This window comes from Mangifera indica, chromosome 11 (assembly GCF_011075055.1).
Source record: "Mangifera indica cultivar Alphonso chromosome 11, CATAS_Mindica_2.1, whole genome shotgun sequence".
Taxonomy (NCBI): domain Eukaryota; kingdom Viridiplantae; phylum Streptophyta; class Magnoliopsida; order Sapindales; family Anacardiaceae; genus Mangifera; species Mangifera indica.
In genome coordinates this window covers 11642903-11660728 of record NC_058147.1, presented here as the reverse complement: position 1 = coordinate 11660728, position 17826 = coordinate 11642903, and the positions used below count along the sequence as shown (strand labels likewise).

General features: G+C 33.0%; 1 protein-coding gene and 1 pseudogene across 2 annotated transcripts; one reads left to right on the top strand and one right to left on the bottom strand.

Moving 5' to 3' along the window:
- Nucleotides 1-9304: 9304 nt before the first annotated feature.
- LOC123229296 (pentatricopeptide repeat-containing protein At1g12300, mitochondrial-like) lies at nt 9305-12142 on the bottom strand. Of its 2 annotated transcripts, XR_006504849.1 has the most exons (3): nt 11250-12142; nt 10309-10560; nt 9305-10136 (listed from the first exon to the last, which is right to left on the bottom strand). XR_006504849.1 is itself a non-coding variant. In XM_044655005.1 (2 exons), the coding sequence occupies exons 1-2, from the start codon at nt 12109-12111 to the stop codon at nt 10556-10558; spliced, it is 867 nt and encodes a 288-aa protein (XP_044510940.1). In that variant the 5' UTR covers nt 12112-12142; the 3' UTR covers nt 10242-10555. The 2 variants fall into 2 exon arrangements, 1 of the variants encoding a protein (XP_044510940.1); XM_044655005.1 differs by lacking the exon at nt 9305-10136 and having other exon boundaries at nt 10242-10560.
- Nucleotides 12143-13591: 1449 nt separating this feature from the next.
- On the top strand, nt 13592-15617 carry LOC123228717 (annotated as a pseudogene).
- The last annotated feature ends 2209 nt before the right edge of the window (nt 15618-17826 follow it).

Sequence of the window (17826 nt, the reverse complement as noted above, 5' to 3'; positions counted from 1 at the left end):
GGGGGCTGGATATGTACGCGTGACAATGTCTTCTAGACGAGCATACGATCCTATAATCGAGTCATATCATTGCGTAATTGAGTCATCTGGGAAGAGATGTCGTCACGAAAACTCGATATCTCAAGTAAAATCGTAGCACCCCAGTGCGCTAATGTAACATCTAATGTAAAAATACTGGGTGATACGAATAGGGGACACTGCTCGGTGGCATGATGGGTAGATCGGTCTTCTACTCCAGGATGGTCTATCATCCGTGGGCTCTGAACTACAAGGGAACATATAGGCTGCTCCATAACAAGAGGCTGAATGGGCTCCTTATGTGTCTCAAAAGTCTGGACAGGTACATCTGAAGGTCCAGAGTCTGGAAAGCCCCATCTCTGATTGCAAAAGGAACCGAAAAAGATGAGGAGGAATCAGCATCGGGTAAACCGGTGTACTCGCAAACCTCAACGTACCATGGTAAACCTGACTTGATTGATGATAGACGAAGAGGGAATGTGACATCCTCCTAATGATGAAGAAATATAAGTCAAAATAATTGCAACATATAATGAATTAATCGACTTATTAATTAACGAGTACATACCGGATCACCAGTGAAAATACGACCTATATGAGTCTAACTAGGGACATCTCGTGTAAGCCACCTAAACATCTGTGGGGACGTATAGGGATCAACAAGGTCAATCCAATCATATAACGTGTCCATGGTCTCATATATCCAACACTGCAATATAATCATTTACGATTTAAATAATCTAATTCATATTTTTTTCCAATTAATATATATAATCAATAAATTTAAACTAACCTGAAATGCGAAAAGAAATCTGTAGAGGTCGTATCTACGCATCTCAGGCATCTCAGGCATCCGTCCGGAGCACACTCTGTCACTCGCCTGTGACATAGACTTGTATGTCATCTGCCACACGGGGACACCCTAGGGGTAAGAATTAAACCCATCCAGATGATCGACCAACTATAAATAGTCTGAAGACACCTTCTTTCGTCGATCATTCCCTAACAAAACCATGTGGAGAACATACAATAAGGCCATCTTGATGGCATCAATATCGTCATTCCCCCATGGCCTCGACAAGAAAACACGCTCTAGGTCATGATACTGCACCTTTAGACAACCTCGAAAATACGTATCTCTGATCCTATGTCTAGAAGAGCAAGGAATATATGAAGAGATATCAATGCATCGGCTAAACGAAAGACCTATCACCAAAGCAAACTCAAACGGGCTAAAATGAACATCAACGCTACTAATCCGAAACCAAAACTCGAAACATGTCTTCTCAAATAGTCGTAGCTGTTCCGGGGTCAAAGTAGACGTAATCTTAGATAATGCAGTGCGTTGTGCACGACATATCAGATCTATCCGAAAGTGTCTGGACTCATCGAAGATTCGTAGCTCGCTTTCAACACGTCTTCTTTTGCGAGAAATATCCTACGAAAATTTACAAAATTCATTAGTCATTCATAAACAGTTAAAAGGAAAAAAAGGAACTGAAATTTGAATTCTAAAGGTTGAAAAACCCTAGAATGACAACAATCGAAAAATTCTTCAAAAATCTAAAAAATACGAGTCGATATATCATAAAATGATGAAATTCAAAAAAACAGAATTGAAATTCGAATTCTAAAGGTTGAAAAATCGTAGAATGACAACAATCGAAAAATTCTTCGAAAATCTAAAAAATACAAGTCGATATATCATAAAATAATGAAATTCAAAAAAATGGAATTGAAATTCGAATTCTAAAAGTTGAAATACCCTAGAATGGCAAAAATCAAACAATTCTTTGGCAATCTGAAAAATACGAGTCGATATATCGTAAAATGGTGAAATTCGAAAAAATGGAACTGAAATTCGAATTCTAAAAGTTGAAATACCCTAGAATGGTAACAATTAAACAATTCTTCGACAATCTGAAAAATACGAGTCGATATATCATAAAACGGTGAAATTCAAAAAAACAGAACTGAAATTCGAATTCTAAAAGTTGAAATCCCCTAGAATGGGAATAATAAAAAAATTCTCTGGAAATCTGAAAAAAACGAGGTCATTACATCGTAAAATATGTCCGAAAGACACAAAAATCAAAAAACTTAATCTCAAATTCGAAAACTACATATTGAAAAATCTTAAAATAGAAAAAACGGATATAAAATTCGAAAACTACACGTCGAGAAACCCTAGATGTGTGAAATATCAATTTACCCCCTGAGAAAATTTCTATTACAAACAGGTCCAAGTTTATCCCTTGCCCCCTCAGTAACTTTTGAATCTTTACCGCCCCTACAGTTTTAAAATAGTTAATTTTCACCCCAACCCACTGTTATTCGCCAGCAGCCCACTGTTACATGGAAAATTTTAGAAAAACCTACAATGGACTAAACTATTACGACCAGATCCCTAATTTTTTAAAAAATCAGCTTAACCCCCCACTCCCACTATCACAGTGGGAGTGTTCTTCGTCACAGTGGGAAAGCGTTGGAGTGCCGAATGCTTTGGACCGATTTTTCGGCCAAAAATCGGTCATTTCGGCCTCCAATTTCAACATCTATCGAATCTACATAAGCTATAACACAAAACCCCTTGATCAATTCAATGAAAACAACCAAGAATCAAAACATATTAAGCATTGTTCAAAATCAAAACCTTAAAGTTTCAAAATATAAGATAAGATAATTGTTATCAATGGAATGAAGGAAATATTTTCATTATTAATTAACAATATATTAATCAAAATTTAACATGTAAACTACCTCACTGTTAATCAAGAATCAAAATTTTTCTATTACATACATTAATAAGGCACTTCATTTTGCATATTCACAATTAGTAATATATTTAAGGGAAAAAGACTATTTCCCACCCAACTTTTAGTCTAATCTCAAAATCATACCTATGATACATAGAAAACCCAAACACCTACCCATGAATTAATTACCATCCAAATTTTTAGTAAAGGACAGAGGTAAAATTGTTATTTTACCTATAAATCTTAACGCTTTGAAATTGATATCATTTTTCCCCCAGGTTTTAAAAACTAACATTTCAATCTATCCTCAAAGTTTGAAAAGTTTAAATTTCACCTCTAAGGTTTGTTTCCTTCTCCAGCCACCATCATTCTGACTGACGACCGATACTTTTCATCTTTCTTCCAGATCTGACTATAAAGGACGATGAAGTACAATCATCTAGACTCGATGATAAAACATCATCCTTCTTTTTGAGTCTTCCCATTCTGGATGACAAGAGTCATCCTTTGTCAAAGAAAACTTTTGTTTCTTCCTATCATCTACCAGTTCCCTAAGCCACCGAAAGTGAAACCTGGAAAGAGGGAAAAAAGTGAATTTTTCAAAGTTTAATCATAACGAGTGAATGTGAGTTTTCTAAACTAAGGGGTGAAAATGATATAAATTTTTTAAGTTTTAGGGTTTATGGGTAAAATAATGATTTTACCTTTAGTTCTAAGTAAAAATTTGGACGATAGTTAGCCCATGAGTAGATGTTTGAGTTTTTTACCTATCGTGGATATAATTTTGAATTTGGACTGAAACTTGGGTGGAAAATTGTTCTTTTCCCTATATTTAATAAATAAAACAATATGTACAAATAATTTTATTAATTTATTTATATATAATGATGTGATATTATGTGATTAAATGATTAAATTGTTTATTTTTTTTAATTTCGACATTATTCAATCAGGGAAAGGACAATTTTCCACCAAAGTTTTAGTCGAAATTCAAAATCATATTCATGGCAGATATAAAATCCAAATAGCTATTCATAGGCTAATTGTAATCTAAATTTTTAGTTAGAGATAAGGGTAAAATCGTTATTTTATCCATAAATCCTAAAACCTAAAAACTTTATATCATTCCACCTTCAGTTTAAAAAACTCACATTTACCCCCATGATTAAACTTTAAAAAATTCACTTTTCCCCCTTTTGAGGTTTAATCTCTAGTGGCTTAGGAAACCGACTGGAGATCAAGAAGAAGTGTAGGTCTTCTCTGGCTACAAAGGATAATAAAAAACAACCCTTCGTTGTCCAGATCTGAACGACGAAGCGTCGTTTAGATCTGTAAGAAGAGACGAAGGACGATGCTTCGTCGTCCTTCGTCTCATTGTCTAGACATGACGAAAGATGATGCTTTGTCATCCTTCGTCTCTCCTTATAGATCTGGATGATGCTTCATTGTCTAGATTTGGATGATAAAAGGTCTTTTTTCATAAAAATTATATTATTGATTAATTATATTTTAACCCCATAACTCTAATAGAAAATTTTAATAGAAGTTGAATGATGAATGAGCATTTGAATTTTTAAAACATTGTGAGTGAGAGTTTGAGGATGGACTAATTCTTAGGTGGGAATAAGTCTTTTGGCCTTTAATTTATTATGAATAATATTTTACTTTCTCTCGGTTTCTTAAGGGAAACAGAACAAACAAAGTGAGACAACCTTTAATGTAATCATGCAAACTTCTAATAAATTTTCAATGTGTAAATATAAATAATTGAGAAAAAGAAAGTTAAAAAAAAATTATCGATTCTCAAATATTTAATGGTAATTGGTAAGCACACTTGTTAACAAATAATCATACTTTTCTTAAATTTTCTGCCACGTAGATAAGAAAATTAAAGCATTGCATGAATTTCATCTTTGAGGAAATATAATTTTGATTTTTATTCATTATAAAAAACACCTACAATCTACAAGTCATACTTTGTTTTTTTTCCCTCTTAAACACGCTTTAGCACTTTTTCCTTTAATTAAAAGGCACAAACAAATCATACTATTTAAAAAATTAAAATAAAAAAGAAAATAATGCAAAGTATATCAAGTCTATAGAGGCTTAAGTAGTGTAAACACTATGGAGAATGGTGGATGACTTGTGCTCAACTTGCATCTAGAATGGTCAACTCACGATGAAGTGACACCAAAAAAAAAAAAAAGAAAAGAAAAGTCATCAAAGAAGAAAAAGAATCAATACCGAAGAAAGTGTCACTATACTAGTGAGATATCAATCTTGGGTAGAACAACAATCCAAACTCAAACTAGCTCACATCACATCCACCCTAAACTATGAGAGACCATGGTCTCAATACTACCAACGCCAATCTCGAAAGGCACTCCCCATTCCAACCTTTCTTTTGTTGTCTTTAACTCAATTCTAGTAGATTGTTTCCTTCATTCATCCAAGACAAACTTTAGAATCATACTTGACATGTTACTATACTTAGTGAGCACACTCTATAGTCACGTGTAGCTTTCTAAGGTTTAAGACCCAACTTTGCTTCAACTTGGTTCAAAATCATAGGTACACTAGAATAAACGACTCAAAAGACTGAGTTCTAATCTGACATATCTAAACATTGGAATACCTATATTAGGTTGTTGTCAATATGATTTGAAATAAGGTTGGTAACTTGCTTCTTAATATGAAAGGTAAGCTCATGCTCATGAATACTCAAACTAATAGTTTCAAGATGAAAGGCCATGTTGGTTATGTGTTGTTTGTATGTGAAGACGAATGATGATAAAGATAGAATCCATTGACTCGAAAAATATTAAGTTTAGGATATCTGTTGATTTGACCCATATTTGAGTTTCGAAAAAAATGTCGATAAATATTTGAAATCAAAATCTCTAGCCAGAGTATAATATAAGTTATACGAAAGATATTTGTGATGAAGTGTTTTGAACATATCAATTGATGATTTGTGTAGAATTGAAATTAGGACTTTGACGAACCATGAGCCCGAAATTGATCAAGATTAGATGATGGAAAGATCTTATCTACATGAAATGTATGATTGAAGGTATTAGGTTCAATAAAGTGTTTTTTCATCGTAGTTTAGGGGCTATGACACATTACTAAATGTTTATCATAATCGTTGAGTTTTCATATGTATTTCAGATTGTTCAAAAAAAGACTCATGATTATGTCATAGTGAATCTAAAGGGTCACACTAATAAACCAAACTTTTGAGAGTAAGGAGTATATTATCTGAGATTGGCTAGCACCTTTCGAAGGATACTTAACATTAGTATCATATAAAGTGTTACATAGGTACAAAAGTAACATTTTAAAAGTTAAAATGTTTGTGAAGCAGAATTAGGGTAGCTAAGATATATAATTGATATGCATGCATGATTGTAATTTAAATTAAAATTTTAAAGGACCATTTAATAATTTCATTATTGTTTATTAGCCACCAACATAAAAATGGCTCATTAGTTTATCTTAGATGAACTAAGCTCGTTTGAAACAAACTTTCTATCACAAAAACAACATTCATTTCCTTTCTCTCTACCCCTTGGGTTTTGGTGTTTTTGGCTTGGAGGTGCAACTTTTTTGAGATTTTTTAAAGTGAGAGACTCCTTCCATCATCCTACATCTAAAGCAAAGGAGCAGGTAATCTTCTAACCTTCTCATGTATGTTTCTTTTCATGCTTTGATTCTTGCTTTTATGTATATGCATGCCCATTTTGCTTCATTCTTCTTCCCCATTTATTTCAAAAACTATGTCACTGCTGATCAAGAATTAAAATTTTCTCATCACATACATTAACAAACACTTCACTTTGCATATTTAAAAATAACAATATATTTAATGAATAAAGCTACATGTACAAACAAATATTATCAACTTATTTTTATAAACTGATGTGACAATTTGTAGTTGAATAATATGATTGCTTATTTTTTTATCTTATTTTAACATTATCTAATCACATATTGTTATATTAGATTATACAAATAAGTTAATAAAATTTGTTTTTATACATATTATTTTTCATATTTAATTACTAAAACAATAATGTGTATTTTAAATCTTCGTACATTGACCTTGAAATGGTATTGATACTAAACACGGTTAAAATTCAAAAAATTTTAAAAATATATAGAAGAATTAATTGTTGAAAATATTGTTAGTAACACATCCTTAGACAAATTTAAACTACAACTTACAAGAAGAAACAAACCAAAATTATCTAATTTAATTTATTATAAATGTTAAAATATGAATTAATTGTATATTAGAATATTAAAATATCTGAATAAAACATAAGTGTATACCTATCATAAATCTTATATAAAAAAATAAAATTAATATAATTAATATACAATAATGTAAGAAGGGAAAATATATATTTAGAATATTTGCTAACTTAGGAAATAAAATATTTGGATTATATTCTAATATAGAATATAATATATTCGAAATCTATTCAAATATATTATAACTGAAATAATATATTTGAAATATATTCCAACACACCCCACAAACTTAAGTAAGCAAATAAAATAGAAAATAATATATATTTTAGTTAGGCTTGCTCACGCCCTTGCTTTCACATATGAAAAAAGTGGAAAGATGAGTTCATTAGTTTGGGTACATTCACACTTTCACTTATGTAGAAAGTGAAAAAATGAATTTTCAATTCAAATATTGTCACGCTTTCACCTACTTAGAAAGTGAAAAGATGAGTTTATCAGACTCACACCTTCACCTATGTGGAAAGTGAAAAGATGAGTTTGCAAACGTGATGTTTGCTTAATTGAGTTTACAAACTCACCTTTTATGTTTGCAAACTCATCTTTTCACTTTTCACTTAGGTGAAGGCATGACAGAACCTAATAAACTCATCTTCCTACTTTTTACACAAATGACGGCATGAGCGTGCCCAAACTAAAACTCATATTTCCACTTTCTACATAGGTGAAGGCATAAGTGTGTCCAAAGTAATAAACTTATTTTTTCACTTTCCATATATGTGGAGATGAAGACATAAGTGAGCTTAACTAAAATGCCAGAAGGATGCTTGTCTTTGATACCATCTAAAAATATGAATAAATTGTATTTTTTTTGTATATTAAACTATCTGAATAATACATAATTTTTTTTGTATATTAAACTATCTATCATAAATTTTATATAAGGAAATACAAATCAAGATAATTAATATACAATAATATAAAAATGGAAAACATATATTTAGAATATTTGTTAACTTAGGAAATAATATATTTAGAATATATTCTAATATATAAAATAATATATTCTAAATAATAAAATTAAAATATATTTTAACAATAAATAATATTTTCTTTTCTTAGTTCTTTAAGGGAAAAAAAACAAACAATCATCTAATTTAATTTATTGTAATCATGCAAATTTGTAATAAGTTTTCAATGTATAAAATTAAAAAGGAATTGAGAGTAAGAAAATTAAAAAAAAGTTATATTGATTCCGAAATATTTAACGCTAATTGGTAAGCAAACTTGTTAACAAAGAATCATGCTTCGCTCAAAATTTCAGCCACATAGACAAAAAAATTAAAGCATTGCCTAAATTTCAACTTAGAGTAAATATAGTTTTGATTTTTATTCATTATAAAGAACACCTACAATTTTCAAGGGCATATTAATTAAAAGGCCAAAAAGTTTATTCCCACCCAAGGCCAGAATAAATTAGAAGTAGTTTAAAAGTGTTGGAATTATGGGGACAAAAATTAGAAGTAGATATCAGAAAAAATATGACTATGGATGTAGAATTGATCCTTCTTTGTACTAATTTTTAAATGTAGATGTTATTGTTGTGTAACTGTTTTCACAAAGATAATTTTGTGATTATCTGAAACAATAATACTATATGTATACATTTTTTTGTATATAATTTATATGCATAGATAATGTATTACCATATGATTTGATGATTTTGAATTAAAAATAAAATAATATTCAATCACATAATGATATATCATCTATGTATCCAAATTATATATAAAAATTATGTACGTATAATATTGCTCTTCATGAAAGGAATACTATTTAATGCTAATTTACTTGGTTTACCCATTCGTTTTTTTTTATAGGTTTATTTGGATTATGTTACTTTTAGGTGTTATATACATTTTAATAACGATTTGTTATTCTCTTCTTTCTCTTTTATTTTCTATTGCATTTTAGGGTTATTGAGTATCATATGATTTAAGTGGATGGATTCTGATTTAACCTTACTACTTTGCTAGTATACTTTATCGAGATTCTGATGGTGCTCTAGTTAGTGCTCCACCACTTAAGGGATTTGTATGCATCTTAAATTTTATGATTGCCATTAACATAATTAGTGTGAAATGCGGCTTTTTCTATTGGTGGATATATGTATAATTGAAGTCATTTTTATTATTTTGGAAATGTGAACTTTATAATTTCTTTTTTATTTTTCTTTTTGGTGTTTGGTGGGAAAAGTTAGTAACTACTTTATAACATCATGCAAAGTGAGAAACTACTTTATAATTTGTTGCACACTAGTGTTGTTGACACCATAATTAATAGTTCCTCATGTACATTTATAATCTAATTGTTGATGATGCTGAGAAGAGAGACTCTAATTTTGTCACAAGCCTCAAAGACAAGCCCTATTTTCAGTGCATGAATTAAAGCAGAAGGCTAATTTGTGTTGTGTGATAGCAGTAGTCTTCCTCTCGCAATTTGAAACTCCATTCTGCTAGCAAACTTTAAAAGCCCATTTTCGAGATAACTGAACTTAGGTACCAAAAAGAGCAAAGAAATTAAAGGATGCAGAAGAAAATCGCCAAATTAATCAGAAGAATTTGGTTGCCATATAGAATATCCAAAAAGCACCACAACTCTCTTAATCACTAACCAGACTTGAATCTTCGTGTACTTGTTTGGCAGTTACTATTAAGAATAATTATTCCACGTAAACAATAAATCGAGAAGTAAATGTATCGAAACCTCTCAAGGACCCTCTAGTGATGGACCACAAGAGAGATTCCCTTCTACCAGGAAGGCAACACCACCATCGAAGTTCAACTTAGCAACAGCTACCACCAACTTCTTACTAGAGACTTCAACAAGGGGATTCATCTTTCCAAAGAAATAAAGATTCCTACTAACATTGATTGGTAAAAACGAACAAATGTAGAGACTATATTTATGTACGTATATTACAAGTAGCACTAAGAGTAAACAGATGAGACATTCATGTTCATACCATTTCTCAATAGCATCATTTTGATCAGTGGCCTTGGGTGCTAAACCATCTACAACCTTACGAGCATCTTCGTCAGTATTTTCCTTTGAAAACAAAAATAGGCAACTGTCAGAAACAAAGATGTATACTAATACAGCAACTTGGTAGTCAAGCCAAATCAACAGAGATGAAGACAAAATCTATAACTCCAATTATATGACTTCTTCATTAATGGATTCACATAAATACAATCACCACTACAATGTTGGCACACACCTTTACACGGAAACTTTAACGTTTGCCAGGGCTCTCTTGATAACCTATACTCCCCTGGAAAATGCACTTACTCAACAATCAACATCCTGTTGGTTCTTGGGTTGAAAAGGATGGTAGCAAATTCAGGACTTCACGATAATCTTCATGCTTTCCCAGTAAATCTAATATTATTGAACCTATGGATGCATCTGGTTTCACATTTCTCTCTTTCATTTTGTGAAGAAGTTCCACCACTTTTAAAGTCTCATTATTCTGCAAGAAACCAGACATAAGCGTATTGAAAGTGACCAAATCTGGCGCAACACCATTTTGCTCCATATCTGAGAAACATTTACTTGCCATTTCTAACTTTCCTTCCTTACAAAATCCATGCATTATAATGGTATATGTAATAACATCTGGAACAAAGCCATTACTATTTAATCTGTTGAACATTTCCCAAGCAATATTGAGTCTCCCTGTTTTGCACAACCCATTAATGAGACAATTGAAAGTTGTGATGTTAGGTTGAATGTTTCAATTTATTAAAGTATAGAACAGTTCAACAGCCTCCAAAACACAACCATTTTTGCAATAACCATCAATAAGAATACGATACGTAAATAAGTTGGGAGGCAAATTACTAAGTTGCATCTTACCAAATAGCTTTTTTGCATGTCTGACATTACCATTCATAAAAAACCCAGATAGCAAGGTACTGTAAGTAACAACATCTGGCCTAACTCCCTCTGAAGTCATTTCTTCATAAAGATTCAAGGCTTCATCAATTTTTTTATTCTTGCAATACCAATTAATTAGAGTATTATAGCTAACTACATCAGGTGTGCATCCCATACTCAACATTGAGGCTAAAACTTCCTTAGCATCATCAATTTTATTTGTCAAGCATAAACCATAAATCAAAATATTGTAGCTAAAAACAACAGGCTTACACCCCATACTTGCCATGGAATCAAATAGCCTTCTAGCATCATCAATTTGACCTGCCGAGCAAAAACCACTCAAAAGTGTGCTATAAGTTATTGTGTTGGGACAAACACCTCTATTAATCATTAGTTGGAACAACCCATTGGCTTCGTCCATCTTTCCATTGATACAGAGCTTATCAATTACCACGCTAAATGTCACCACATTAGGTTTTACACCTTCCTCCAACATCTCTATAAACAAAGTTTTAGCCTCCTCCCAATTAGATGTATTACACAAACCATAAATTAGAGTGGTGTAAGTAATCACGTTTGGATTAATGCCCTTGGTCTTCATTTCTGAAAACAGTTTCTTTGCCTTGTCTACTAACCCATATTTGCAAAGACCATCAATAATTGTAGTATAACAAACAATATTAGGCTTACAAATGACACCAAATTCACCATTCCCGTTATTCATTTCTTCAAACAACTGAAGGGCAACAGTGACATTACCAGTTCTACACAACCCAGTAATCAAAGTCCCAACTGTAACCACATCCTGTCCACAACCAACCGAAACCATTTTCCTAAAAAATTCAATGGCCTTAATCTTGCCCGCCATACAAAGACCATTAATCAGATTGCTAAAAGTCAAAGCGTTTGGGTAAAAACCCCTCCTAAAAATACTCCCAAGAACTACAAAACCATCAGAATCGCGTGCCATTTTGCTTAAGCAATCAATTAAAATATTCAAAATAAAGAAATCCGGCAACAACCCAGCTGAAATGAATCTCGTGTACATCACAAGAAGTTGATCAAAATGTTTTTTCTTAACAAGTGCAGAAAACAAAATACTGAAGGAAGACATAGCAGGAGTTGGGTGCATATGAATCATATAATTGAAGGAATCAAAAGCTTCATCAAGAGAAAAGCTACCTGACCTGCAGTTTACATGAAGGAAATTATAAAGTTGAGAATGGTGCTTAAGAGTGGAGAAGTGTTTGGGTGGTGATTTTGTGTGTTGATTTTGGGAAAGTGAAGAAAGAATAGATGAAGATGAAAATCTAACATTGAAAGATGATTTTGACGAAACAAGTGAAGTTTTAAGAAACATTTTCAGAGGACATTTGAAAAAAAACCCTTTTTTTTGAAACAAATCAGGTCGATTCGGGTTTATCAAAGCATGAACAACATCTATAAGACATTTTACTGTCAAACACTTCTTTTTCAATATATAGTTTCCCTTCAAAGTTCGCTTTGAGCAGCTCTACTAATTTGCATATTTAAAAACAGAAGAACTAACTGATTTAAAGTTAAAAATTATAAATACATACACCAACACTATTTGTTCTTGTTCGACTTTAATTTCCTGGTACAAATTTTTGTTGCTAGCTTAACTTATTTCATAAATCACATGGAGTGTAAAGCGACTTTGGCGCAAAGTGAGCTTGCCGTGAGTTGTTTGAAGTATGTGTTCTGATATTTATGGGATGAATCGACCATCATTTATTGATATTAATTAATTATCTCTTTGTCTTTTCTCTCGGCAGATAATTAGATATTTAATAATGTTACTAATTATAATTGATTAGTAATACGTACTAAGATTTTTTGAATTATTAGGAGTTCTTGTTTTGTTTGACCAATATCCAACATTTATTACATTTATGAGATCCAATCCAACCCCTTTCAACCAAACATTGTTTTGTCATTTAATCTTAGGGAGAAGGACTATTTCCCACCCAACTTTTGATGCGTTCTTAATTGCCATCCACAGCAGATGAAAATCCACTTTTCCCATGAGCCGTTAATATGAATGATATATGTTTGCATAAGGGTAAAATGTCCATTTTACCCTTGTTAGATGAAATAACAAAAATATCCCTCAACTTAATTGCAAAATTCATCCCAAAATTGATGTGAGGGTTTTACCTTCACCCCCCTTAGCTTTTAGAAACTAACATTTCACTTTACCTAAAGTTTTTAAACTTTGAAAACTAACATTTTCAACCCCAAACCTAGGCTTTCCATATTTTTCAAAAAACAGCTGCCCCCCATAACTTTCAAAACTAGCAGTTTTACCCCATTCTTCAACTTCAGCTCTCGGCATCGTCTCTGACATCTTCACCGACCTTCTCCTTCTCCTGGTGCGACGAAGAGATCTTCATCTCCTCGTCGCACTGTGCAACGAAGAGACGGAGATCTCTTCGTCGCACGATGCGACGGAGATCTCTTCGTCGCACGATGCGACGAAGAGACAGAGATCTCTTCGTTCCACCACTGTGCGACGAAAGGGTCTCTCTTCGTCGCTCCACCCAGAGGATGAAGGACAATGCTTTGCCGTCCTTTGTCGCTCGTTGGATGGTCCAGACGCGATGACGAAGGACGATGAAGCGTCGTCCTTCGTTTGTTCTTCCCGATCTGGACAACGCTTCATCGTCCAGATCTGGACGACAAAGGGTCGTCCTTCATCGTCCTTTGTAGTCGTAGATGGGAGATCGGTCGAATGCGTCGGCCGTCGGTGGTTGCCGGAGAAGGAAGCGAACCCTAGGGGTGAAATTAAACTTTTCAAACTTTGAGGATGGGTTAGTTATTAGTTTTTAAAACCTGGACGGGGGAAACGGTAAAATTTTAAAGTTTTAAGGTTTTAAATAGTAAGTGACGATTTTGCCCCTGTCCGTAACTGAAAAATTGGATGGTAGTTTGGTCATGGGTGGGAAAAATGGATTTCCATCTGCCGTGGGTGGCAATTTAAAAACACATCAAAAGTTGGGTGGGAAATAGTCCTTCTCCCTCTAATCTTATCTATTTTCACATTCTGACTAAATCACGAGGAGTTCAGTTTGACATGCTCTTAATGGCAAAATTAAATGTCTTCATCATCTCTTAGTAATTACCAATTTAAAGGTATTTTCCTCTTAGTAACTAGGATTAATTGTAATAATAACCTCATTTGTTTTAATTGATGTGTTATGCATTTATTCAGCTGTGGAGCTGGGGCTTCCCTTGATCCCTGCATACTCTGAAGCTTCTGGAGATCAAGTTCTTCATGGAGTCAACTATGCTTCTGCCGCCGCCGGCATCCTTGACATCACCGGAAGAAACTTCGTAAGAAAACTTCATTTATCAGGAAGAATTCGTATGCAGATAATAGAGGAGTTAAATTTTTATAAAGAGTTTCTCTGTATAATGTTTGATCAGGTTGGTCGTATACCGTTTAGTCAACAAATAAGGAACTTCCAAAATACTCTGGATCAAATTACTGGTAATCTTGGGGCAACTGATTTGTCCAGGGCCATCGCAAGATCTATATTCTTTGTAGGGATGGGGAGCAATGACTACTTGAACAACTATCTCATGCCAAATTACAATACCAAGAATGAATATAATGCTCAACAATATGCTGATCTTTTGGTTGAACAATACACCCAGCAACTCACTGTAAGATCTCTTAACCTTGTTTACACACCATAAATCTTTACTTTTAAAACTTTTACCAATCTATATCATGTCTTTTTGATTGATTTTGATTCAACTATATATAGTACCCAACTGAGCTTAACTTACTAGTAAAACTGACGAATTTTTTAATCTAATTATGTGCATGACAAATACAGAGCCTGTACAATCTGAGCGCTCGAAAATTTTTACTGGCTGGATTAGGAAGAATGGGCTGCATACCAAGCATCTTAGCTCAAAACCAGCTTGGTGCCTGCTTAGAAGAAGTTAACCAGCTTGTTTTACCTTTCAATACAAATGTGAAGACGATGATCAACAATCTTAATGCCAATCTTCCCGGTTCAAAATTCATTTACATCGATATCGCTAGAATGTTTGAAGATCTGTTAGTCAACTATAGATCCTATGGTATACATACACTACTTCTATACTTAATATTTTATCATTCAATAAAATTATGTATACCCATTTTAAATTTACAAAATTACTTTTTCTCGTTTTCTTTATATTATCTTCAGGTATTTAAAATAGTGATGCAAATTTACGTCTTCCTCACTACTTTGAACTGTTTTATGTACACAGGGTTTAGTGTTGTAGATCGAGGATGTTGTGGGATCGGGCGAAACAGAGGACAAATTACGTGTCTTCCATTCCAAACACCATGTCCAAACAGAGATCAGTATGTGTTTTGGGATGCATTTCATCCAACAGAAGCTGTCAACATTTTATTTGGAAAGAAGGCCTACTCGGGCGACTTAAGCATCGTTTATCCCATGAACATACACAACTTGCCAATCTTGACATTGGACCCAATTAATAAGAATTTAGAATGAGAGCCCTGCCCATGCATGTAGTTGTTTCAGTTTTTAGGGCTTGTTGTAATCAGAGGAAAGTTGGGATTGTGGTTTTTTCTTTCATAATGCAGCAACTTTAATTTGGTTACCCTTTGATGGATTTGTTTCCTTTGTCTTTTAGTATAAACGAATGTTTGGCTCTTAGATTGGACATATCCTTATTTATTTCTGCTGTAGTAGTTTAATATTTTAGGGAATTATGATGTTATGGCTACCAGCCTTTCATAATTCTATGTATAAAGCTCCACCAAATCTTCACTATTCATAGCGGCGTACCTGTACCTGTTGAGTGATGGGTTCCACGTCAAGTTAAAAAGGCCAAATGACCATGTTCCACCCAAGGTGTAATGAACGTTGTTTCTGATACTTGAAAAATAAATTAAAACATAAAAAAGCAACATAGTCTAAAAACCAACTATAACCTCAGTGTCTGGCTCTTTCTCTCAAAAACACAACTCAAATTAGGTGTCGTTGTTACTGTTAAGCCTCAACATTTCTCCAATGGGTTGCTATTGCTTTTCTTTATGTAACTAATTTTCATAGCTATATGTGTCCATTGTTATAGTTAAATAACCAAATTTTAATTTTAATCAACCCTGATTGCATAATTTAATAAATGAATTATTTCAAAATAAAAAAATAAATCGGTAAAAAATTTCATTCCACCCGAGACTTCTCACATATTTGTGTGTTTTGACATGTATATGAAAACTATAATTACACACACCCCCCCCCCCCCCCCCCCCCCCCCCCCAACATAAAAAATATCCATACCTCCATGCAGTACAAAATGTAAAATATCTATAGGCCCCCACACATAACACATTATATACCCTATATTCATTTCACATGGTAAAATTTCAATGAGGTTCCCTGCATGGAAATTATAAAAAACCACATAATTTAGAAAAGAACTCCTAAAATTGCACCAGCTTCTTTAACAATACCACTTCCATATTTTCAATTAGGGTTAGATTCGAAGCGAGTTTACAAGCTTTATTAATAAAACTTAATGATTAAATGGTTGTGCTGCTGAAATAAATCGAGTTGTGAATGTAATGGTATAAACTTAATAATTAAATGGTTGTGCTCTTGAAATAAATCGAAGAAGAAAAGTATTGAAATAAATGGTTGTTAATGTAATGTGGTATGCATTGTCAAACTTCACTTAACTGAGGAAGAAAAACCAAAAAACAAAAATGGTGGATGTCTTATAGTTCACTGACAATGGAAACTAAGAGTTCTGGTTTAGTTCATTAGAGTTAACATAATACAGACGCAACTTTTCTATTTGAGAAAAGTATAGCCAAGAAACAAAAAAACATACGCTACTAGTGATGTTAGAAGCTCCATAGTCCAACTTGGATGAATTAGAAGTAGTTTAGAACTATTGGAATCATAGGGACAAAGATTAATTTAATTGGATTATGTTTTTTTCTGGTTTTTTGATAGGTTTATTTGGATAATGTTACTTTTAGGTGTTATATACATTTTAATAGCGTTCTGTTGTTCTCTTCTTTCGCTTTATTTTCTATTGCATTTCAGGGTTATGGAGTATTATGTTATTCAAGTGGATGGATTCTGATTTAGCCTTACTACTTTGCTAGTATACTTTGTCGAGATTCTGATGATGCTCCAGTTAGTGCTCCACCACTTAAGGGATTTGTATGCATCTTAAATTTTATGATTGCCTTTAACATAATTAGTGTGAAATGCAGCTTTTTCTATTGGTGGATATATGAATAATTGAAGGCACTATTATCATTCTGTAAATGTGAACTTTATAATTTCTTTTTTTTTAATTTTTGGTGATTGGTGGGAAAAGTTAGTAGCTACTTTATAACATCTTGCAAAGTGAGAAACTACTGTATAATTTGTTGCACACTAGTGTTGTTGACACCATAATTAATAGTTCCTCATGTACATTTATAATCTAATTGTTGATGATGCTGAGAAGAGACTCTAATTTTGACACAAGCCTCAAAGACAAGCCCGAGCCGAGCCATATGAACCTGAGCAAAGTTTGGTCAGTACACACAAACCTAAGATAAGTACGAACTGATCACGAACTTTAAAATTAAGAAGCGAGTCGAACTTGAACTCGTGTTACACCAAGCTTGGCAAGCCCAAGACTCAGTCTTCTAAAAACACGCTAGGCCTTGCTCAAACTCGACTCTGCTAGTACCCAACCCTATTTTCAGTGCATGAATTAAAGCAGAAGGCTAATTTGTGTTGTGTGATAACAGTAGTCTTCCACTCGCAATTTGAAACTCCGTTCTGCTAGCAAACTTTAAAAG

Coding starts and splice junctions, on each gene's coding strand:
- LOC123229296 (XM_044655005.1), bottom strand. CDS start 12,111: ATGATTCATATGCACCCAACTCCTGCTATGTCTTCCTTCAGTATTTTG.